General features: G+C 52.4%; 1 protein-coding gene across 4 annotated transcripts; it reads left to right on the top strand.

Moving 5' to 3' along the window:
• Cacnb1 (calcium voltage-gated channel auxiliary subunit beta 1) lies at positions 1–22755 on the top strand. Of its 4 annotated transcripts, none has more exons than XM_057773824.1 (14): positions 1–287; positions 2829–2915; positions 5789–5908; positions 10354–10476; positions 10995–11131; positions 11332–11408; positions 12544–12563; positions 12816–12896; positions 13339–13397; positions 13554–13663; positions 13777–13928; positions 18581–18676; positions 19066–19251; positions 20954–22755. In XM_057773824.1, the coding sequence occupies exons 1-14, from the start codon at positions 204–206 to the stop codon at positions 21413–21415; spliced, it is 1794 nt and encodes a 597-aa protein (XP_057629807.1). In that variant the 5' UTR covers positions 1–203; the 3' UTR covers positions 21416–22755. The 4 variants fall into 4 exon arrangements, with proteins under 4 accessions (XP_057629807.1, XP_057629806.1, XP_057629809.1 ...); XM_057773823.1 differs by lacking the exon at positions 12544–12563 and adding an exon at positions 11754–11908; XM_057773826.1 differs by lacking the exons at positions 1–287; positions 2829–2915; positions 12544–12563 and adding exons at positions 4174–4268; positions 11754–11908.
• Positions 22756–24576: the final 1821 nt, after the last annotated feature.

Here is a 24576-nt window from a genome sequence, read left to right as displayed (position 1 = left end):
GAGGCGGCGGCGACGGCCGCAGAGACGAGAGCGCGAGCCGGGAGGGCGGCAAGGCGGCGAGCGTGCAGCTCCAGGTCCTGCTGGGCGACTGCACCCGGTGCTGGCTGCGCGACGCCGCGCTGCTTTCGGCTCAGACGGCCTCTCCTATGCGCTGAGAGCGTCCGGCTGGGCCGGGCGGGCGGCCGGACGGGAGTATCCTCTCCATGGTCCAGAAGGGCGGCATGTCCCGGGGCCCTTACCCACCTTCCCAGGAGATCCCCATGGAGGTCTTCGACCCTAGCCCACAGGTGAGGGGAGGTGTTGGGCTCGAGGGAAAGGAACCGCTCCTGCGGAGCTTGGGTTGGCTCAGGAAGCCCCGGGAAGGAAAGGGTTATATGCCCGGCGTGGGTGAAAGACGGGTGTCTGCGCGACCCCCTATTCTCAAGGTTTAATGATTGATGGACTGTTGGTCCGAGCTGGGCTGCGGTCCTGCGGAGAGGAGAGAGGGTGGGCGGGATGCCTGTCAGCCTTGCCTCCCGGTCTCCCCCGCGTCCAGGTCCCTGCTGCTGGGGTACAGGCTCCAGCGGGCTGACAGCGGGGTTGCTGATGGGGGGCGGGGGAAATCCAGGCCTTGAGAAGAGGAGTTGGAGGGAGGCTGAAGAGCGAATCAGGCGACGCAGAGCACGTTTGGGGGTGCTAGCGGGTGTGGGTGGGGTGGGGGTAGGACTGGGAGACGGCAGAGGCGATGGTCAGAGGGCGTTGCCAACAGGCCTTCGAAGGCTCAGCCGCTGGCTTTCGAAGGTGGGGAAGGGATCAGCCCTGGGAGGCCCTCCGCTAGTCACCTGGTCTCCATCCCTCTCTTGGATGTTTCCCTCCCCCCAACACCCACATTGACTTACCCCTCCCCCCACCCTAAGGGGTGGGAGCCTCCAAAGTTTGGAAAGTTGGATGGGTGCCAGCTCACTGTCTTTGGAGGGGAGGAAGCTCTTTTACCTGGGGGAGGGGCTCTGCCTGCTCGCATTCTCACTTTTTCTGTACCCCTGGATTACCCTCAGGTAGGGGCATTCCTGGGCATAGAAACTCCCCAAAGAATGATCTGCAGGGTATGTGGTGGCCATGCCAGGGTATTTCTCTCGGCCTCGTCCTTCTCCAAGGATAGCATTAACTCTTGTATTGCTGTGGTCAGCCTGTAGCAACTGTGAGCCCCATGATGTGGTTATGGGTGTGTATGGGGTGGGGTGGGGGGTCAGGCCAGGCCTAAAAATACCTCCCTCCTCACCCCAGGCCCCTTGGAGCCTGGGAGGCAGCTGACTGAAGCCTTCCTTTCAGCTGTCCCCTGTCCCTCCGGAGGCCACTCCCTTTGCTCAGCTGGGTCGGGTTAGTGATGTGAAAGAGTCTGAGGTTCCTGGCAGGGTCCTCTTAGGTTTGTAGGGAGCCTCCAGCTAGTTTAGCTGTATGTCCAATCTGAAAGAAGAAGGAAAGAGAATCATGGAAGATTCCTGTTATTTGTGTGTACATTGTGTGTGTGTGTTTGTGTGTGTGTGTGTATGTATGTATGTATTAGGGTCTTATGTAGTTCAGGCTGGCCTTGAACTCCTGATCTTCCTACCTCTACTTTGGAAGTGTGGTGATTACTATGCCTGGCTATCCAGCCTCCTTGTTACTAGGTCTCAGGAGCCAGAGCCTGCAGTGTGGTTGAGACTCCTCTCTAGGTTCTTTGGTCAAAGAAAGTCTGGGATAGAGGCTGGGGGCAGGGGCTCTTGGGCTTTCTGCCCATTCTGTACTGGGCAAGGGCCAAGTGTGTGTGTGTGTGTGTGTGTGTGTGTGTGTGTAAAAGAGGTGGGGGGAGAACAAGAGAGAGCAAAGAAGCATCTCTCTTGTAGGAAACAGAGAAATTGAAGCCTTGGCCTATACCTTTGGCATCTGAGAGATGAGGCTGAACCCCTACCCCAGTTAAGAGTCCAGCAAGATCAACTGATTAGCCATTTACCTGGGACTGGCAGGACTATGTCCTAGTTTCAGCTTGAGGTGGGGCCAAAGGGGCCTTTAGATTGATGGAGCAGGGTTAGCACCCTGCAGAGGGGCATGAGTGGGATAGGATGGATCCTACCTTGGGAGGAATGTAAGCCCTGATTATGAGGACAGTGGCTGAGAGAAGGGCCTGGTAAGCTGCGGGGAGAGTGGGAAGATGCTACTCCCAAGGCGCCAGGCCACAGGTTGGATGTTTACTTTCCAGACACGGTTGTGTGCCTCCTCCCTCTTTTCCTTCCCCAGAAATGAGGCTTTGGGTTCTTGAGAGCTGAGTGAGTGCTTTACCCTTCCTACTCTGAAAAACAGAAAGCACAAGAGGTGGGCTCAGGGGAAAAGCCAAGCCTGGCCCTGGGTTGCTTTCCCTCCTCTCTCTGGGGGCACAGCATACTCTGCCGCCTCAGCTCCAAATGCAGGGGAGAAGACATCCCCCTCTCTTCCTCCGCCCCCCAGCACTGCAGGCAGCCTCTCCCCCCCCCCACAGGCTGGTGCAGCCTGGCCAGCATCTAATTACCTTCGCTGCCTAACGAACCTGCCTTTCTGCAGGCCCTCTGCTTCCCAGCCTTCGGCTTGGTTTGGGGATCCCTGTGTGTGCATCCTGGGTGCTCTTGCACGGTTCTCATGGTGGCTGTTGTTTGGGCGCTGTCAGTGTGAAGGAAGACCCTCTTTCCTTTCAGGCTGGCCATCTCTAAAAGGAGAAGCTGGGAGAGGGGTGGGGCAGAGCAGAGAGTGCTGGGTTTAGCTGTAGCACCAGTCCTGGGAGGAGATGAACTGGGAAAGGTCTTTCTGATTTCCCTCTTGTTCCTTCCCCACCTCTCTAGGGCAAATACAGCAAGAGGAAAGGGCGGTTCAAAAGATCAGATGGGAGTACATCTTCGGATACAACATCCAACAGCTTCGTCCGCCAGGTAACAGGGGATGGTGGCTTGGGAGGGAGATGCAGCTGGTTGGTACAGCCTGGCCTGTGACTTTCTCCAGGCACCCTTTGTCACCTGCCCGCAACCACCACAACACTCTGATACCCCGTGACCTCTCCTGGATGTGCTGTCAGCTGCACCCACTGCCCCCGCCCCCGCCAGCCCCTCCTCCAGCACCAGCTACCAGCCCCTGCTGCCTGCCTGCCTGCCTGCCTGCCTGCCTGCCTGCGTCATCTCATTCAGGGACAGCCTGGCCTGCCTCCTCCTGACTTGCTTCAGGCTGTCACCCACTCCCCCTGCCGGCTGTCTGCTTCCATGTCCTCCCCCAGAATCTGTGACAGGGTGGGGCTGAGGCAGGTGCTTGGCAATAAGCTGAGCCGCTGAGCCCCGGTTAGGTGTGGGTCAGAAACACGTGCTCCCCACTTCCAAATATGACTCCTTAATATGCAGAGAGAGAGGTATGGGAAAAGAGGTGTTTCTCTCTAGAGAGCTCTCGTCTGCAGCCCTAGCTGAAGTGGGTGCTGACAGTAGCTCCCTGGGCCCTCGTACTGAGCTGGGAAAACTGCCACTTTCCTCCCTTCCCTCAACCCCAGGCCATCTTAGACTGGGGAGAGGCAGTGAGGAGGCATGTGGTTGCTATGACTACTGAACATCTCAACAAAGCCTAGTACCCGAAAAAGGCAAGAGGGTTTTGGGGATCAGACAAGGAAAGCAGTGTGTTAGGCAGAACATGAGAGGGCAGAGGACGCCAGATAGGAGGACCCCCTGGGGTGAGCCCCACTAGGGCCCGAGAGAGCTAGAGAAGGTGGTAGTAGGCAGAATCACCTCTGACTGGAGCGAGTACTTTCTTTTGGAATCTTCTATCTCTAGGATTTGCACATGCGAGCCCAGGCCTAGCTCTAGAGACTGAAGGGAGGTGGCCTGAGTGTGTCTGAAGCACACAGACAGACAGAAGTCCTTCTGTAATCCTTCCTTCTGCCCCCTGCTCCCGAACGCGGCCAAGGCCAGGTCTAGACAGAACAATGATGTGTTTTTATTGTTACTCAAAGCAGGAAGAGCCTTCGGTTTCCCTTTGCCAGCTAAGGGCGTCAGACCCCCACAGCCTCCCGTTCTTCTGTTCTTCCTCCTCTTAGCTCCCCAAATCCTACCCCCGGTAGGTGGCAGGAGTGGGGGGCAGACCTTGCCACATCTCTGAGCTAAATATACCCTAGCAGTTTGCACATGTAGCAACTCTACTTGTAACCTGAGCTCCTGGGGGAACGGGCTGTGTGGGCCACCCCTAGGCCAGCAGGGCCGGGCACTGAGGGCGCCGGGATGGAGGTGCCCAGCCGGACCCTGGTAGTGGTGAGCTGGGGATGGGGCAGGTGGTGGGCGGGGAAACAAACCCTCAAATTGCTGTGGAGGGCCTTTCTTTAGCCCATCTTCTTGCTTCCTGACTTTCCTAGCTCCCATTTCTGGTTGTGTGTGTGTGTGTGTGTGTATGTGTGTGTGTGTGTGCATATGCAAGTTTATTGGGGTCAGTGGGTGCCTCTCTGCTTGTCCACTTCTGCTTGTCCCCCTGTCTATCTGGCTATCTGTATTCTTGTTTTGGGTGACTGTGTAACGGGAGAATGGAGGTTCTTTTGCTTCTCCCCTCCCCAGGCTTTGTGTCTCTTTCCATATCCCTCACCCAACTCTGTTCCAGTGAATCCCCATTCTCAGGTTTTTCCCTAGAAAGGTAATGCCATTACCAACTGATGGCCAGGGGTGCTTGGGGAGGGGTAAGTCTTGGCCTCTTCTCTCCATGCCAAACCAATGGGCAGTACTGGCCGGGTCACTCTTTCCTGCCCTCAGGAGATCCCTCATGTCCCTGTGATCCCAGTCTTCCCCATGTTCTCTCTCAGACTTGCCACCACCCTAGAAGTCACAACAAATCCTGCATCCTGTTCTCTGCTATCCTTTATCTCCCACTGTTGGGGACATAGACCTCAGGGTTGCCCTTGGTGACTCGATTGTCCACACCCGGCACATACTATGGAGTACATCTTTTCAAGCACACTTTTTATATTCCCAAGCACACACACATGTCTGCACATTCATGACCAGTGCTATGTCATCTGTACATGTTCCATGTGTCTCATACATATAGACGTGTCTCTACTAGAGTCCTTTGCACTCTGGGGTGGTGACTGTGGTCCAAACTGGCTCCTGGCACACCCAGTTTTCTCAACCTGACTTTACCCTGGCATTCTAGGGGCAAAGGCTATTCCATGTTCTGCCCTTCACTTGCATCTCCTGCTGTACTGCCCTGAAAATCATAGAGCCTGGGTTGTCTCTGAGTGGCTCTATTCAGAAATTCCCAGCTAGAGGGGTACGGGAAGTATGTGTCTTGCTCCCCTGATCCTTAAGCAATATTTTTGGTGGCCCTGTCATTCCAACAGGCCACCCACAGGCAACAGTGAGGATTCAGGTCTAAGAAGGTGACTATAGTCCCTGGAAAGGGTGGCATTGAGCTTCTGCTGAGCCTTCTCACTCAGCCATTCAGGGGGCAGAGCTAGAAAGGAGGAGCCAGGAGCTAGATTCATCTCCTGGCACTCCTCCCTTGGGCTGTGCCCTATCAGGTTCCCACCCCCTCCCAAGCCCCAAACAGCTGTCATTAGACCTGCCTTAACCCCCTTGCTTGCTCTTGTCACCTTTCCTGGGGTCACACTCATTCCAAAGGCCTGCAAACCTTGATCCCTGGGCCCCTCTCCCTAACAATACCTCTTTCTAGGCCTTGTGGCATTGTGCTGGACTAATGGGTGTTCGGAGCTTTAAGATGGGTAGCATCTCCATGCCTTTCCAAGAGCCAGAACCTGTCCTGAGCTGGCCCCTTCTGCTTTCAGGGCTCAGCAGAGTCCTACACGAGCCGCCCATCAGACTCTGATGTATCTCTGGAGGAGGACCGGGAAGCCTTAAGGAAGGAGGCAGAGCGCCAAGCTTTAGCCCAGCTCGAGAAAGCCAAGGTGAGACGGATGAAGAGAAGGGAGCTTGTGGGCATTGTCCTCCCCTCCCCTCCCCCATCCCAAGAGAGCCTGGGCAGACCCAGTGTCAAGTTTTGGACCAGTTACTTGCAGAGGTCTGTCTCAGACCTCATGGTGTCTTTCCCCTCTGAAGAAAGTATGGACTGTGATAGCATCCTCCTCAGACAGCATTCAGCGTGTCTGCTGCTATTCCACACAGCTTGATGAGTGAGGGAACTCTTTCTGTCCGGGCTAGGAATGTAGCTCAATGGTAGAGTGCTTGCTTAGCTCGTGCAAGGTCCTAGGTTCAATCCTCAACACTAGAAAACAAACTTATTTTCTAGCATCAAACATACTGGGTTGGAATTCTAGCCCTGGTTGTTGTTTGTTCTGGAAGGCGGGTCTCCCTAGGTGGTCCATACCTGCCTTGAACTTCTGATGTTTCTGTTTCAGGCTTCAGAATGCACCTAGTCCTGATTCCCCTGCCAACACACTCATACCTACACACACATCTACACGCTTGTTCCTACCTAGACACATACACACCTATACATTTGTACCTACCTACACACATATCCACACACTCATACCTGTACACACACACACACACACACACACACACACACACACACGAGATTGAACCTAAGGCCTTATTCATTCCAGGTGAGTTCTCTACCGCTGAGCTATATCCCCAGCCCTTTTTAGGAGGGTTTTTGCAGTTTTAAAGTCACCATTTTTTTTGTGGGGGCATCCAACTATGCCGTACTGAACGTGTGGAAGTCAAAGGACAACAGTTATCTACTTCTACCAATGAACCCAATTCAGGGGTCAGGCTTGGCGGCAAGCTCCTTTGCATGCTGAGCCATCTCACTGGCTCTCTCTCTTCTTTAATGTTTGAAACAGGGTCTTATTCCGTAGCCCAGGATGTCCCAGAATTTATAGCAGCCCTCCTTCCTTAGCCTCCCAAGAGGAGGAATTACAGACTGAGCCACCACACATGGCTGATGGTGTGTGGGTGTACATGTGTTTGTAGTGTGTGCATGTGTGTGCACTAGTATGTACAGGTGCACTCACCCATGTGTGCTGGAACAGAGACCAGAGGTCACATAGCTTTCTCAGTTGTTCCTCAATGAACCTGAAGCTTGCCATTTTGACTAGACTAGCCAGTGAACCTTCTTGGGATTCACTTGCTTTGCTCCTGAAACCACAGTGCTGGGGTTCCAGATGCGAATTGATGTTTCTGGCCTTTATATGAGTGCTGGGATGTTTGTCCAGGGGTGGGACACTGCCACCCTAGGAAAGAATGCTAGTCAGAAGTTTCAGGGCCGGTCTGTGATATACGCCCCCACATACACACACACACAGGGTAATTTACCTACTGAGCCATCTCACAGCCATGATGATGACTTTTTGCCACCTTTCCATGACACCATATTGTGGACAAAACATTGTATCTGATGCTCTTGGAAGCACCAACAATGTTAAATATCAAATTCTAGGTTCTTTTAAAAGATTGCTTTATTTATTTGTTTTGAATCAGAATCTTATTTTATAGCTTGGGCTGACCTGGAACTCACTATATGGATCAGGCTGGCCTCAAACTTATAGAGAACCCTCTGTCTCTGCTGCCCAAGTACACCACCACATCAAGCTTTAAGAGTTACTTATTTGCCGGGCGATGGTGGCGCACGCCTTTAATCCCAGCACTCGGGAGGCAGAGGCAGGTGGATCTCTGTGAGTTCGAGACCAGCCTGGTCTACAAGAGCTAGTTCCAGGACAGGCTCCAAAGCCACAGAGAAACCCTGTCTCGAAAAAAAAAAAAAAAAAAAAAAAAAGAGTTACTTATTTGTTTTTAGCCGGGCAGTGGTGGTGCACACCTTTAATCCCAGCATTCAGGAGGCAGAGACAGGTGGATCTCTGAGTTCGAGGCCAATTTGGTCTACAAAGCAAGTTCCAGGACAGGCTCCAAAACTATACAGAGAAACCCTGTCTTAAACGGCTCTTCCCCACCCAAAAAAAAATTATTATTATTATTATTTTTTTGGATTTTCAAGACAGGGTTTCTCTGTGGTTTTGGAGCCTGTCCTGGAACTAGCTCTTGTAGACCAGGCTGGTCTCGAACTCACAGAGATCCGCCTGCCTCTGCCTCCCGAGTGCCAAAAAAAAATATATTATTTATTTTTACTTATGCATATGTCTGTATCCCAAGCAAGTCCAGATGCTCACAAAGGCCAGATGAAGGCAGCTGACCCTTGGAGCTGGAGTTACAGTCAACTGTGAGCCGCCTGGTGTAGGTGCTGGGAAACAACCCAGATCATTTTCATCACCAAGCCATCTCTCCAGCTCCTAAAGGCCTCGTTCTCCTTGGGCTGTCTGCTGTCATCTGTGTCTGTGGTGGTGAAGGTGGTTCTTCTATCAGTGTGTTTGAAATCTCTGATAACTACTGAGCTGAGAAATATTATGAACATCACAGGCTAGTTAAAATGGATGAGTGATCACCTTAGGTTTGGTCGGAAGGCCAAAGCTCCAGAAGAATGAATGACAGTCTGGACTGGGGCTGTAGCCTAGTTGGTACAGTGCTCGCCTAGTATATGTGAGGCCCAATCCCCAGCATCAATAAGAGCAGATTTGGTGGCACGGGCCTGTAATCCCAGCACTTGGGAGGTAGAGGCCCCAGGACAGAAGTTCAAGGTCATCCGGGGCTAGCCTTGACTACGTGAGACCTTGTCTAGAAAGAGAGAAAGGAAAGAAAGAAGAAAAAAAGAAAAAGAAAGAAAGAAAAAACGGGGTGGGGCACTGCTCAGATTGCTCAGTCAGTAAAAAGCTTTGCTGGTCAAGCCTGACCACAATTTCTGGGACCCACAGTGAAAGGAGATTCCTGACCACATAGGTGCTATGACATGTGCACACTCATGCTCACAAACATCTTTCCCTGTTTCCCTCCCTCTCTGTCTCGCTCTCACACACACAAATTTAGAAAAACTAAACTAAATCAAAAGTAAGCCAAGCCTGGTGGTGATGGCACACACCTTTAATCCCAGCACTTGGGAGGCAGAGGCAGGTGGATCTCTGTGAGTTCAAAGCCACCCTAGTCTACAGAGAGAGTTCCAGGACAGGCCCCAAAGCTATACACAGAAACCCTGTTTTGAAAAACAAACAAACAAATAAACAAGTAAAACAAAAACTAGAAATAAACCCAGATAGTGGTGAGGGTGTAATAGACTCAGCAGTCGGGCACTTGCCTTGTGGACAAAGCCTTGGTTTGATCCCAGTCCTGCAAAACAAAATAATAACAGCAAACATCTTTAAAAACAGTTCTAAGTTTTATGGAAAACTTGTTTTTTTTTTTTTTTAAGTATTTATTTATTCATTGTGTATACAATATTCTGTCTGCAGGCCAGGAGAGGGCACCAGACCCCATTATGGATGGTTGTGAGCCACCATATGGTTGCTGGGAACTGAACTTAGGACCTTTGAAAGAGCAGGCAATGCTCTTAACCTCTGAGCCATCTCTCCAGCCCCCTGGAAAACTTGTTTTTGAGGCGTAGTCTTTTCCTGTAATCTAGGCTGTCCTGAAGAGACTGATCTAAATTCAGAGGCATCCTCTTGCTTTAGCCTCCTGAGTGCTTGATTACAGCTGTGAGCCCTGGCATCTCGAAATTAATAAACAAAGTGGAGATACTAACAATTCTCCACAAGAGCATAGGGTTTTGTGAAGAATTGAGGTGACCCAGTGAGACTGCTTGCACTGTGCCTGGCCACGGCGAGTGGCAGCTGTGGGGTCCTGCTGGCCACGGAAGTGGCAGCTGTGGGGTTCTGTTATTTCCTCAAGGCCCCCTCCACCGCAACAGCGTTAGATTCCATTTTTAAAGATGTTAAAATTTACCTTATACCTTATTACCTTATACCTGTGCTGCACGTGGAGTCCAGGAGACAGCTTGCTGGAGCTGGGGCTCTCCTTCCACCCACCACATTAGTCCTGGGGATCGAACTCAGGTCTCTGTCAAACTTGGTGGCAGGTACCGTTACCTGCTGAGCATCTCTCCAACCCTTTTTTTTTCTTTTCTTTTTACTCAGCTAGTTTGTGTGCTCTTGTTTGTGTTTGGACATGATGCTGTATGTGTGTGGATGTGCACGGTGCAGCACACATGTGGAGGGCAGAAGACACATTTGTAAAGTCTGTTCTCTCCTCCACCCCTACTTATGTTCTGGGGATCAAACTCAGATTGCCAAGCTTGTACAATAAACGTCATTACCCGATGAGCCATCTCTTTAGTGCCCCCCCCCCCCGCCTTTTATTGAAAAAGTTACATAAAACCACACCATCCATTCAGCATACATTTTAATGAATAATTCACAAGCAAACAGCCACAGTCACTATTCCAGTCAAGCAAGGCACGGCTTGGCTACAGCCTTCTGCTTTCGTCCACCTCATGTGTCTCTTCTAGACCAAACCAGTGGCTTTTGCTGTCCGGACAAATGTTGGCTACAATCCGTCTCCGGGGGATGAGGTGCCTGTGCAGGGAGTGGCCATCACCTTTGAGCCCAAGGACTTCCTGCACATCAAGGAGGTGGGCCAAACACTCGGCACCTGGAGGGAGGCGTGGATGGGCTAGGGATGCCAGGGGTGTTTGGAAGTCTAGTGGGGAAAAGCTGCTGAACAGAGCCGAGCTGGGCTGAGTCTGCTGTGCAACTTCAGGCAAATCCCCTTGCCTCGCTGAGCCCCTGAGTTTTCATTGGTTAATGGATGGCAGTGCCTAGGTCGCAGAGATGTTGAGTGGTTTGCTGAGTCCTGAGATGGGTGACAGTGTCACTACCTGGTGCATGTAGGTGTCTGCTTTCTCTCCTGCTGCACTCTCCTGCGTTATGGGGAAGCGTTCTTCCCTCCTCTAGCAGATGGTGGTCCATGCTCGGGGAGGGTCCTGGTCTTGGCATTGTCTTGGAACTTGGGAGACTTTCATCAGAGGCTGAAGTCAAGGGTGAGGGTGGTTTGAGGGAACCATCTACTGGCAGGGCTGGCCACCTGGAGGTCCCTCTGGAGGGTGGCTGAGCTTCCCACCTGGTCTCCCTCTTGGTCTCTTGTTCTCAGAAATACAATAATGACTGGTGGATTGGACGGCTGGTGAAGGAAGGCTGTGAGGTTGGCTTCATCCCCAGTCCTGTCAAACTGGACAGCCTTCGCCTACTACAGGAACAGACCTTGCGCCAGAACCGTCTCAGCTCCAGGTGTCTGCCCGGGGGTGGGGCATTACTATCTTGGGAGAGGCCAGCAGAGAGGAGTCCGCAGGGCACGGAGCTGCCTGCTGTAGCCTTATGGGAGAGGAGGGTTGAAGAAGTACCAGGCATGTGCCCTGTGTCAGAACTAAAGTCCTGCAGCCCCACGCCCACCCGTGCTCACCAGCGCCTTTGCTTCCCTGCCCACACAGCAAGTCAGGTGACAACTCCAGTTCCAGTCTGGGAGACGTGGTGACTGGCACCCGCCGCCCCACACCCCCTGCCAGTGGTAAGAGCTGCCGGCAACCCAGGGAGGGAGTTTTTCCTGGGTGGGGTGGTCTCTCCACAGGGGTGGCCCCTCCTCCCTGCAATAGGAGGTACCCCAATTCTGAGTCCCCCATACACATACAGTGGTACCTCTCCATCAAGGATAGGATATCCTACAAGCTGAGCCTGGTGTGCCTCTCCTGTCACCTCTCTGTGGTAGCTCCATCTCTCTGCCTCCCCCCTCCCCGCCCTCCATCCCCCCATTCATTCTCCTCTTCTTTCTTTCTCCCCCGTCCCATCCTGTGTCCTGCACTGTATCTTCATGCTCATCTCACTCCTCCCTCCACCTCCTTCCCGACTGGTCCAGGTAACGAAATGACTAACTTAGCCTTTGAGCTAGACCCCCTAGAGTTAGAGGATGAGGAGGCAGAGCTAGGGGAGCAGAGTGGCTCTGCCAAGACTAGCGTGAGCAGTGTCACCACGCCGCCACCCCACGGCAAGCGCATCCCCTTCTTTAAGAAGGTAATTCTGCCTGATTTCTTGTGAGGGGAGTCTGGACCCAACTCTTGGCAAAGAAGGGTGCTGGAATGGCCCAGATGTGGTCCAGTCTTTACTTCGGGCGTCAGGGCTTTCTGCCTAGCTGGGTGTAAAGGGGTGGACAGGGCGGGATGGGACCATCCCTCTCTTTATTAAACCCCACTCCCAGGATTGCAAAGGATGGGATGGGTCTTCATTAGCCCCTTTCTGGTCTATGAGTGGATGTATGAGGTGAGCAAGTCCTCAGAGGAACCTTGAAATATCCAGGAAGATAGCCAACGAAGCAGAGGGTGGGCTCTGAGTTAGGGGCTTCCATCTTTTCTAGCTCTTCCCAGAGCTAGGCTAAAGGGGGCAGGAGGCATGAGCCACTATTCTCCATTCCACGGGATGGTTGTCAGTCCTGCCTCCAGCCTCCAAGGCCACCTTTGGCTCCCCTTGGCCCCGGGGTCCCATCCCTTCTCTGGCTCTGTCTGTCACTAACACGCATGCCTGTTATTTTTCCTCGTCTACCCACTCTCTTGCTCCCTCTTCCTATCCTGGCTCCATCCTGGCCTTCTACCCCTGCCTGGTGCCTTCCCCTCTCTCCTTCCCTTCCCCCTCCTGGCAATCTCTGGACCCAGCCAAACAGAAGCAGAAGTCGGTGAGTATAACAGCTTTCTGTGTCTGTCCCACCCCGGGATGAGCTGGGGAACCTTCTAACACCCATTCCCACATCTTTCTCCCTTTACCTTCCTTCCTGGTCCTTCCCAGCCATTCCTCCCCATCCCATGACACCTGCATCTGGGTTTTGGGGTCAAAGGGAGGAAAAGCTGCATGTGGGAGCCTGGAGACTTGGGGAGAGGGGCTGATGCCATCTCTACTCTGGGGTTTCCCTTCCCTGCTTCCCTCCTAGACAGAGCATGTGCCCCCCTATGACGTGGTGCCTTCCATGAGGCCCATCATCCTGGTGGGACCGTCGCTCAAGGGCTATGAGGTAGGAGCTCTAAAAGACTGTGCACCAGATGGACCCAGACCTCCAAAGTGCATAGAAAGATCTCCAGAGATCCCGCGTCCCCTTCCTTCATATGGGCCCAGACCTCCAGAGTGCATAAAAAGATCTCCAAAGATCCCGTGTCCCCAAAGCCCACATCCCGTCAGAGAAAACCCTCAGAGGGGGCTGACAATAGGGAAGGCCACTCGGGAGGGCCCAGTCTCCCAAGGGAAGTTCTTAAGAGCCTTCTTAGAGATGCCATATATTAGACCAGTGGGGCTCGGGGTGCATTGGAGGCCCCAGGGGAGGATCCCACCTCTCTTAAAAAGGCCCCTACATCTCAAGAATTTTGAAAGAAGGTAGAAAGGGTGAGTGTCCTCTCAGGGGGTTCAGAGCCTGACTTCTCTCTTCCCCTCCAATCCTCACCCCACCCCCACAATGACAGGTAACAGACATGATGCAGAAGGCATTGTTTGACTTCCTGAAGCACCGGTTTGATGGCAGGTGAGACTCTGAGATTCCCACCATCTACGTAGGGATGAACACAGTGCCTGGAGGCACTTAGAGACAAGGGTGGCAGCAGGCCCGCAACCTGTGTGTGGACAGTATGTGTGTTCTTGCCCACCCAACCCCTGACCTCCTCCCTGCCTGGTCCTTCAGGATTTCCATCACTCGGGTAACGGCCGACATCTCCCTGGCCAAGCGCTCAGTCCTCAACAACCCCAGCAAACACATTATCATAGAGCGCTCCAACACGCGCTCCAGTCTAGGTGAGCTGCCCCTACTCTTCCCCTCCCGGCCTGGCAGGGTGGGTGGGATGTCTTCCCCTCCCCCCTGCCTCTTGGAGATGCCTTACGCTTCTCTCCCCTGACTCCACGCGCAGCTGAAGTACAGAGTGAGATCGAGAGGATCTTCGAGCTGGCCCGGACCTTGCAGCTGGTTGCCCTGGACGCGGACACCATCAACCACCCAGCCCAGCTCTCTAAAACTTCGCTGGCTCCCATCATTGTTTACATCAAGATCACATCTCCCAAGGTGGGTGCAGGAGACCGGTTCTAACGGTAGACACGGTCTACAAGGAATGTTCTGGAGTGCTGGAGTGGGGCTGCATGGTTTTCTCTGCTGATTCTGATAGGCTGACCATCTCCAACCCCACCCCACGCCCAGCCTTAGTTCCCGTCTCTGTGACATTCATGTGGCTGTTGGGACTACACAATCTAATATGGATGGAACGTGGTCAAGAAAAGTGTCTGTACCTTCTGTGTATTCAATATTATAAATTTTATTAGGATTACACAGGCCAGTCTCATCTCCACTCTTTTTTTTTTTTTTTTTTTTTTTTTTGGTTTTTCGAGACAGGGTTTCTCTGTGGTTTTGGAGCCTGTCCTGGAACTAGCTCTTGTAGACCAGGCTGGCCTTGAACTCACAGAGATCCGCCTGTCTCTGCCTCCCAAGTGCTGGGATTAAAGGCGTGCGCCACCACCGCCCGGCCATCTCCACTCTTTTGATCCATCATTGGATCTAAAAATGAAAGAATGTGGTGTAGTTTGTTCCAGTGCCACCCAGTTATGTGGTCATCGGAAAGTCATGTCAGGCTGTTCTGCTGTAACTGTGCTCGTGTGGACTTTGATACAGGGGATACTGGCAGGGAGGCTGGTTTCATTTTTGTCACGTTGTCCTCTGTGAGCTTTCTCTTTCTTTCCTTTCTCCTTTAATTTTTTTCTTTTTAATCATGTATCTATGTGTGGGTGTGTGCCCGTGAGTACAGATGCCCTGGTGGCCCATGGCATAGGCTTCTCTCTGGAACTGGAGTCTTAGGTGGCTGAGACTTGTCCCACCTGGATGCCAGGAATCAATCAAACCTGAGTCCCCTGCAAGTGCAGTGCACCATCTTTTTAAAAAATTTAAAAAATTTTGTTTTATTTCTATTTTTCAAGAGAGTTACTCTGATAAGCCCTGGCTGTTCTATAACTAGCTCTGTAGACCAGGCTGACCTTGAACTCACAAAGATCTACAGGCCTCTGTAGTACTGAGCTCAAAGGCATGTGTGCCACCACCTGGTGCTGTACTGCTCTTAACCACTGAGCCATCTCGCCAGTCTTTTTCTTTTTCAAGACAGGGTCTCCCTGTGTAGTTTGAACTTGCCTCCTCTGCTCTTGCCTACCAGGTACTGAGATTCAAACATGTGATATCACGATGGCTCCATGAACTTCCCCTTCTAAATGTTAGTGGGGACATGAGAAACATGGAAGAGGAATTTAGGTGAAGGTTTGGTTTTTTTTTTTTCTTTTTTTTTTTTTGAGGCAGGGTCTCTCTGTGCAGCTGTGGCTGTCCTGGAACTCGCTCTGTAGACCAGGCTGAACTCAAACTCAGAACCGCCTGTCTCTTCCTCCCAAGTGCTGGGATTAAAGGCGTGCACCACTACCGCCCACCTTGTTCTTAATTTTTAACTTAATTAATCAATTTTGAGGCAGGGTCACACGTAGCCTAGGCTGGCCTTGACTTGCTGGCCTTGACTTTACAATCCTCCTGCCTCAACCTCTCCAGGGCTGGGTTAGGTGTAGGTCACCACACCTGGCTCTCTGAAGCTCAGGAACTTCGAGGCCCATTGCACAATTCAGTTACTGATGGCAGCTGCAGTAGTGACTGTCACCTTTGCAGTGTCCTGTGAGCAAGAAACCCTGTGCCGTTGTGTTGACCTTTCTGAGTCCTCCATCCCTAATGAAATAACTGGCATGGTGGGATTTACATACTTGAGGGCAGAGAGTTTGGAAAGATCAAATGAGGTGATGGATGCAAAACATTCCGTGGCCTAGAATGTAACAGATTCCATTTCTTCTACTGGGGTTGTGGGCGTGGACTCCAAGTGCCTGGGCTTCCTGCTTGGCATCACTGTGTTCTCCTGACAAGTCTTCCACCATCTCTGTGCCCTGGTTTCCCCACCTTCTACCTAGTCACGCTTCAGTGATTATTGTAAAAACTTGGTAAATGGATTGATTCTGCAGAAAGCCTGCTGCCTACCAAGGTACCATATTCTTTCTGTTAGCCTTGTTTTTAGTTTTGAAACAGGATCTCATATAGTCTGTTCTGGCCTCCACTGATCCGCTTGACTCTGTTTCTCTGTTTCCCAAGTGCTTAGGATTTCAGGCATATGCTGGCATGCGTCACCATACTCTGGCTTTTTGCTTCGTTGTGTTTTGTTTTTGGTTTTTTGAAATAGGATTTCTCTGTAGCTTTGGAGACTATCCTGGAACTAGCTCTTGTAGACCAGGCTGGCCTCGAACTCACAGAGATCCACCTGTCTCTGCCTCCCGAGTGCTGGGATTAAAGGCATGTGCGGCCACCACCCAGCTGTTGTGTTTGCTTGTTTTGAGATGGTGTCTCCTGTTTCCCAGGCTAGCCTTGAACTCATTGTGTATCAAGGATGACGTGAACTTCTTGTGTAAGTGCAGCTGTATGTGTGCGTGTGTGCATGTGTGTGTTGGTGTGTGTGTGCATGTGTGCACACGTGTGTGTGTATGTGTGGTGTGTAGGCCAGAGGACAACCTCCAGTGTCATTTTTTGAGACAGGGTCTGGTAGACTAGGTTGACTGGCCCTGGGGATCCATTTGTCTCCAGCCCCCAGCACTAGAATTATAAGCCCACACCTCCATGCCCAACCTTTTATGCTGGTTGGTTGGAACTCAGGTCTTGAGACTGGGGAGGCAAGCACTCCACCAGCTGAGCTACCAGTCTGCTCCTGGACTCGATCTGCCTGATTCCACCTCCTGCCTTCATTTCATTTTTTTCACTGCTAGGAATCAAACCCAGAGTCTTGTGAGTACAAAGCAAGTGCTGTGCCAGCAGGCTATACCTCTAGTCTAATTCTATTTTATTTCAATTAATTAATCTTTATTCTCATTTTCATTATGTAGCCATGTCTGGCCGCAATCCCCAGACCCTCCTGCATTTGATCCCAGAGTACTGGGATGATAGGCTGTGCCATTCTGCCCAGCTCCAATTTTATTTTGTTTTATTTGAGATGGGGTTTCACACTATGCAGCCCTGACTGGCCTGGAACTCACTATGTAGATCAGGTTGGCTTTGAACTACAGAGATCCCCCTGCCTCTGCCTCTTGAGTGCTGGGACTAAAGGCATTCGCCACTACCCTGGCCTTTCAATTTTATTTATTTTTTAATAGATTGTAAGTTTGGTGTGTATGAACCCTGGATTCAGGTCTCAGCACACACTTAACAAAAAAATCTTATGCCTTTGTTCTCTTTACTTCAGCATCATGCCTTTCTTAATTGCCCACATACTCCCTCTTATGATACCATTTTCCGTAACCAGGAGGCCACCCAGGGTCACATTTTTTTTTTTTTCCTAAACAGGGTTTCTCTGTGTAGCCCTGGCTGTCCTGGAACTTGCTCTGTAGACCAAGCTAAACTCAAACTCAGAGATCTGCCTGCCTCTGCCTCCCACATGCTGGGATTAAAGGCGTGCGCCACCTCTGCCTGGTGTAGGTAGTGTTTTTAATGTGGAGTAGCTCTTCCGCTTTCTTTAGATTTTTATGACAATGACATTTGCAGTAGTAGTATAGGCTAACCATGTTGTGCACCACTTCCCAGTTTGAATCTGATGTTTTTCTGTGGCTGGATTTAGTATTGGGAGGACTAAACAGATCACGTAAAGAAGCACAGGAACAACCAGGTAAAGTGTGGCATGTGCCAGCTACTCAGGAGACTAGGCAAGAGGCAGCCAATCCCTGGTACCCAGGACCTGTTGGATGTCAGCCTGGGTGACACTGCAAGCCCTCACCTCGAAAAGAAACTCCGAACAGGAGTTCCTCCCTGACGGATGACAAGAGGGGGTACTAGAGGGTGAGAATGAAACCTGTAGACAAGGGTGTGTGTGTGTGTGTGTATGAGAGTATGTGTGTATGTGAGTGTGTGTGTATAACCTGTAGACAAGGGTGTGTGTGTGTGTGTGTGTGTATGAGAGTATGTGTGTATGTGAGTGTGTGTGTATAACCTGTAGACAAGGGTGTGTGTGTGTGTGTGTGTGTATGAGAGTATGTGTGTATGTGAGTGTGTGTGTATAACCTGTAGACAAGGGTGTGTGTGTGTGTATGAGAGTATGTGTGTATGTGAGTGTGTGTGTATAACCTGTAGACAAGGGTGTGTGTGTGTGTGTATGAGAGTATGTGTGTATGTGAGTGTGTGTGTATAACCTGTAGACAAGGGTGTGTGTGTGTGTGTATGAGAGTATGTGTGTATGTGAGTGTGTGTGTATAACCTGTAGACAAGGTGTGTGTGTGTGTGTATGAGAGTATGTGTGTATGTGAGTGTGTGTGTATAACCTGTAGACAAGGTGTGTGTATGTATGAAAGTATGTGTGCATGTGAGTGTGTATGAAAGTGAGTGTGTATATGAGTGTGCATGTATGTGTGTGAGTGTGTATGTGTGAGCGAGTGAGTGTGTTTGTGTGTATGAGAGTGAGTGTGTGTGTTGCCTGTAGCCTTGAGCCTGAGCCTTGTGTGGTGGACATAGAGCTTGTGAGATCATTCTGGCAGAGGTGCTCAGGGCAGAGAATCATGGAACATTCCACCGATCTGACTCTAATTTCCCACTGACTCCAACCAGGATCTGCCTTTTAGACTTGGTTCATTGCCTGTGTCCTTCTAGCTCCCTCTCTTTTCCCCAACCAGGTACTGCAAAGGCTCATCAAATCCCGAGGGAAGTCTCAATCCAAACACCTCAATGTCCAAATAGCAGCCTCTGAGAAGCTGGCCCAGTGTCCCCCCGTGAGTGCTCAGACTGGGGGGTGGGATGGGGTGTGCATTTGGGTTCTCCTCTTTCCTTCAGCCTGCATGGAAGACAGCGCCTGGGATAGGTCTTTGGGTTTAGACTGGTCCTTGGATAAAGAGGGTTGGCTGGTGGGCAAATGGCTCAAACACTCCTTAGTGCGGAGCCAAGCCGTGTTTTCCTCATTCCTAGAATTCGAGGGAGTTTGGGCTGAGATCTGCAATTCTGTCCTTTGTAGGACTGAGTGTCCTTTCCTTGCGCCACTCCAGAGGCCTTTTAACCTTGTCCTTCAACCCCTTGACTCCACCCACTGCACCCAGGCCACACCTTCGACCCTTGGACACGCCCCCCGCTCATCCCAGCCCCGCCCCTAACCCCACCTCCACAGGAAATGTTTGACATAATACTGGACGAGAACCAATTGGAAGATGCCTGCGAGCACCTGGCCGAGTACTTGGAAGCCTACTGGAAGGCTACACACCCGCCCAGCAGCACGCCACCCAATCCGCTGCTGAATCGCACCATGGCTACCGCAGCTCTGGCTGCCAGCCCTGCCCCCGTCTCCAACCTCCAGGTACAGGTGCTCACCTCGCTCAGGAGAAATCTCAGCTTCTGGGGCGGGCTGGAGGCCTCACCGCAGGGAGGCGACGCGGTGGCCCAGCCGCAGGAGCATGCCATGTAGCCGGTGTCTCTCCGGTCTTCCCTCCCACCCTGGAGTGCAGGGAACATGGGGAAGGAAGGGAAGTTTTATTTTGTAAAAAACGTGGTGAGCGGCAGCTTCTGGTGTCTGTGGTTTTTGGTGGGACTGGGGACTGGCTGGTGCTGCCTCCCTGGAACTGGTCCCTTAGGACTGCATCTACTGCCTGTTGGGTCTGAGACCTGATGGGAACCCTTATAAGTCCAGGAACTAGGAAGAAAATCTGAGGAAGACCAATAGGCTTGTTTACTGGACTCGACACTCTTGTCTTTTTTGTTGTTGTTGGTTTTGGAAAACAGTTTCATTCTGGCAGTAGCTGGCCTGAATTTCCCAGTGTTCCAGACTTGAGGCAATCCTCCTGCTTCAGCCTCCTGGATGCTGGAATTACAAGCTAGCACTACAGCTCCCAGCACTTTAGATCTAACAGAGTCCAGAGAACTTGCCCCTCCCCAGCACCCTCAGTCCTGCAGCATCTATGTGCAAAGCTGGGCCTCCTGCCGTCTCCCAGGGAACAGAGTCCAGGAAAGGCTCTCCTCCCACGGAGCCACAGCCCATCTCTGAGCCCACACCATTAAGTGTATGGTCTGGATTAGAGCCAGAACACCATGAAGTCATTCCAGACTGCTGCATCTCAAGTGCGTTTTCAGCAACAGAGCCCACTTGTTCAGTGAAGCTGAGCCATCCTGGATCTACTCATGGCAAGCTGGGGGCCTGCGGGCCTGGTCTCCCTTCCCTGCCTCAGGGACCTCAGAAGCACTTTGCTCTCCCCACTCTGCCATAGAGCAGCTCCAGGAAGCAGTTTGGAAACTCGGTGCTGTAGTCTGTTTCCCATCACGCTCTACCCAGGAAATGGTGGCTGCAGAGAGGGGATCATTTGCTTAGCCACACAGCTCGAGATGGCAGGAGCTGTCACCATTGGTGACAGGGCATTGGGCCACCTCATGATCTCCAGCTGTGGATGGGAAGATGGGGATGGAGACGTGGAATGGGAGCTGTTTTCTAATAGGCTGCTCCGAGTCCGCTATAGGGGGCAGGAGAGGAATCCCATCAACCTTGGAGACTCATTTATGTGAGGAATGGCAAAAGTGTGGGGTTCTGGAAGCCTGTGACTGAGGTCTAGTGTGGGCAGAGGAAGCTGGGGTCAGTGCGTTGGAGCTGACATCTCAGTGTATTTAAAAAATTGGAGGATTGACTAACCCAAGTAACTGCTAATGAGTGGCAATACTAATGAGCTGTTAACGATGATTAACCCAGGAAAGCATTAATAACATGCTTTGAGGAACCGGTGACTAATTATTCAGGGCTCCTTAACCATGGTTACCAGGAGAGTTCACGATCAGATGAAGTTGGGTGCCCTCGGGCTGCTAGAGGAGCAGATGGTCTGAGCAAATGTCCTGTGGCCTGTCCTCAGGCTGAGCTCTAGAGCCAACCGCCCTGGTCCTGGGTGCCCCTCCCCTAGAGCCAGTGCCTCCAGGAGCCAGGCTGGTGTCTTGGCACCATTACTAACCTGCCTTGCTTTGTTGTGTTTTTCTCATCCCTGCCTGTTCTGCATGGTGCGTGCCGTCTGTCTGCTAACCAGGGACCCTACCTTGCTTCCGGGGACCAACCGCTGGACCGGGCCACTGGGGAGCACGCCAGCGTGCACGAGTACCCCGGGGAGCTGGGCCAGCCCCCAGGCCATTACCCCAGCAACCACCCACCTGGCCGGGCAGGCACCCTGCGGGCACTGTCCCGCCAAGACACGTTTGATGCTGACACCCCCGGCAGCCGAAACTCTGCCTACACGGAGCCCGGAGACTCGTGTGTGGACATGGAGACGGACCCCTCAGAGGGCCCAGGCCCCGGAGACCCTGCAGGGGGAGGCACACCACCAGCCCGGCAGGGTTCCTGGGAAGAGGAGGAAGACTATGAGGAGGAGATGACCGACAACCGGAACCGGGGCCGGAATAAGGCCCGCTACTGTGCGGAGGGTGGTGGGCCGGTTCTGGGGCGCAATAAGAATGAGCTGGAGGGTTGGGGACAAGGCGTCTACATCCGCTGAGAGCCAGGGGCAGCGTTGGGAGAGGAAAGGCTCTGAGCCCGGGGAAGGGAGAGAAGAGGGGCGCACCACCCGAGATGTATCTTGCCTCTAGGGGGCGTTGTGTCCCTCATTTTCAGATGCCTTTGGTGGTTATCATCCCAACTCCTGGGAGGCCCTAAACCCCCAGCTGTAGGCCCTTCCCTAACTGCTGTGGGTGGATGGGGGAATACCTACTTTCCGAAGTGCCCCCTTTCCCCATCTTAGGGGGCTCTCTCCCTCCCAGAGAAAAGGTGCACTTCCTCAACTCTTTCTACTCGGGGCTGTAAGTGAAGATCCTACAAGGGGTGGGGGTGGGGCTTCTTTTACCAACATAGGGGTATTTGGGAAAGGTTGGGTGCTTTTCCTGAAGAGAGAGGCCGCTGAATCTCCCCCAAACTCCAGACCCAGGGTCCTCCACCATGTCCATCCCATAACCTGGTTTCCTAGCAGCATCCTCTGGTGGGTGAGAGAGAGACACAGCTTGGAAACTCGTGTGGAGCTTGCCTTGGGGAGCAGGGCCCGGTGGAAGCTGACAGTCGTGCACTCTGCCCTCCATGGTCATGGCAGGAGCCCAGGGCCTAGAACCTTGAGGAATGTGCAAATCAAGATGCTGCCCTCCCACCCCCACACCCAGCCCTTGCCTCCCCCAGGAATGAGCTTTGTCTACAGCATCCCCTGCCTGCTGCCATCGGAAGAGAGGGGCCCTCTGCATCTGAGCCCCACATCTCCGTGCCACCTGGGTGTGGAGACCATGAATATTTTGGTCCACCTCATTCTAAACCAAAAAAACTGCTCCTTCACCCTGAGGCCCCAGGGGAGAGGCTCTGTGGGTTGGTGCCCAAGAGGTGACCATCTTCCAGGAGCTGCCTGAGAACCTTGGGTCTCCCTAGGGGCCTTGGTTGCTGCTGCTTCTCTGTATTTGCCTCTTGTGGTCCTGTCCTTTCCCAGTGTCCACTTTCCCTAAGAGGTCCTGGTAGCCCCTCTCCCTTGGGGTACCACTTAGCCTCAGCATCCCTAAAGTCCAGCAGCCCCACCCCTCCCCAGCATCACAGCTGGTCCAGAGAGAGCCGATTGTGCCAACGAGGACTGGGCCCTGCCCAGCTGCCCACCTCAGGGATGGGCACCTCACGCCTGTCTCGCCACCTGTGCCAATGTCCCACCCCTCCACCTGGGGGCGGGGTGCAGCTTCCACTTACAGGTTAGAAGATACCACTGCCCAACCTTTCGCTCCCTGTCTTGTCCTGTGCCCGTCTGTCTGTCTATTTGTCTGTACTCCTCTAGGAGAGATATTTTGCCACATATAAAACCGCAGTCCTGTCCTTTGCGGCCACCTCCTGAGCCTGTTTCTTTGTTGCCACCACACGTAATCAGCCTTGCAGCCTCACTGGCTCTCGGTAGTGGGAGCTGAGGACCTGAAAGGGACGCGAAGGAGAAGCAAGAAAGCTGTGCCAAAAGAGAGCTAGTATTCATTTTGCTGGTTCTGAATTGTGTGCAAGCTCACGTCTTACCCTTTTCTTCCCCGTAGAGGTGGGTGGGGGTGACGCTAATTGGTGTGTGGCTCAGTGGGTGGGCTCCAGACCCCCTGGTTCACATCTTAAAGACACATGCGCTTTTTCTTTTCTTTCTTTTTTCCTTTCTTCTTTGACTTCCAGTGCCCTAGTAACCTACCTCACGCAGGAAGGGGTGACCTTCAGCTCCTCTGGGATTTTTTTTTCCCTACTGGAACTAACAGAGGTTTGTCTGCCTTGCTTTTGAGTGCCAAGTTTAAAGGCATGTGTCATCATGCCCTCAGCAACCAGTTTTTGGGTTTTGTATCCCCGCACCCCCAACCCCTCAGACAGGGTCTCACACTGTAGACAAGGCTCACTTGGAGTTCAAGTTGGCCTGGAATTACTTCAGCTTCCCCAGATGCTGGAATCACAGGTGTGTGTGAGCCACCATGCCAGAATATTTTATTTATTTTGTGACAGAGCTTGCTATGGAACCCAGACTGACCAGGAAATCAAGTAGTTGAGGGGGGACTCATAGCAATTCTCCTGTCTCAGCCTCCTGAATGCTGGGATCACAGGGTTACACAAGTGCCACCATGTGGGTCCTGAGAACCATTTTCAGAGCTGAGAAGGCTATCTGCTTCTATGAAGAGGTGGTAGTGACCAGCCCCCTGAGACCTGTGAGAACACAAGCAGGTGGCGGGCCCCTCCACCATCGCCAGCTGGCAGGATGTGGGCTGTCACCCATATCCTGCTTCACACAGCACCTGCGAGCTTCCCCACCCTGCCAGGTCCAGTTTCTGAGGTGATGGCTCTAGAGGACTTGAATGTCTGGGTCTTCCACCTAAGTGCTTCTGCCCAGAGTGCTTAAGTGTGCAGAATGACATCAGACCCCTGATGTTCCAGCAGATCACAGGGACAGGAACGGGGCAGGCCAATGCCAGAGTCCCTTGGGGAATTTGTAGTAGAGTTGCTGAGAACCTTGTGCTCCCCTCTCCCCCACTTTCTCATTACCTTTCTAATTGTTCAATGCTGTGTTTAGCTATGGAACCAGCAGTTATTATTAAAGACCTCCTACATGGCGGGCACAGATCAAAATGGCAACCACAGATAGCACCCTGAGTTTTTTGCTGTGGGGAACATTTAGTTCTAGGAGTACCATTTACTTAGCTGGGGAGGTCAGAAAAGGTTTGAAATCTGGGAACAGGTTAGCTTAGCTTAGACAGAGAAGTGGGAGGAAGAGGGGACAGGCATGGCATGCTATTGGTACCTGATTAACAAAGTGTGGTGACAGCTAGTGGCCAGAGGGGGCCTGGCAGGAGAAAGTCGCCTTATGTTCTGCTAAGGTGACTGAGTTTTGTTCTGAAGCTAATGCAAGAATTGAAGGAGTGTAAGTGGCTATGGCAAGACAGAGGTGCGGTGTGCAGCCTATAGTCTTCCCTGCAGACAGTACGGAGCCCATAGCGTTCCCTGCAGACAGTACGGAGCCCATAGCGTTCCCTGCAGACAGTACGGAGCCCATAGCCTTCCTACAGACAGTACGGAGCCCATAGCCTTCCCTGCAGACAATACGGAGCCCATAGCCTTCCCTGCAGACAGTACGGAGCTCAAAGCCTTCCCTGCAGACAGTACGGAGCTCAAAGCCTTCCCTGC

Source organism: Chionomys nivalis, chromosome 7 (assembly GCF_950005125.1).
Source record: "Chionomys nivalis chromosome 7, mChiNiv1.1, whole genome shotgun sequence".
Taxonomy (NCBI): Eukaryota; Metazoa; Chordata; class Mammalia; order Rodentia; family Cricetidae; genus Chionomys; species Chionomys nivalis.
This window is presented reverse-complemented; position numbering and strand designations above follow the sequence as displayed.

What these genes read in the sequence shown, in the direction of transcription:
- Cacnb1 (XM_057773823.1), top strand. Translation starts at nt 204, where the DNA reads ATGGTCCAGAAGGGCGGCATGTCCCGGGGCCCTTACCCACCTTCCCAG. An exon ending in AAGCACCGGTTTGATGGCAG is followed by an intron (nt 13,398 to 13,553) that starts GTGAGACTCTGA and finishes CTGGTCCTTCAG; the next exon opens with GATTTCCATCACTCGGGTAA. An exon ending in TCAAGATCACATCTCCCAAG is followed by an intron (nt 13,929 to 18,580) that starts GTGGGTGCAGGA and finishes TTCCCCAACCAG; the next exon opens with GTACTGCAAAGGCTCATCAA.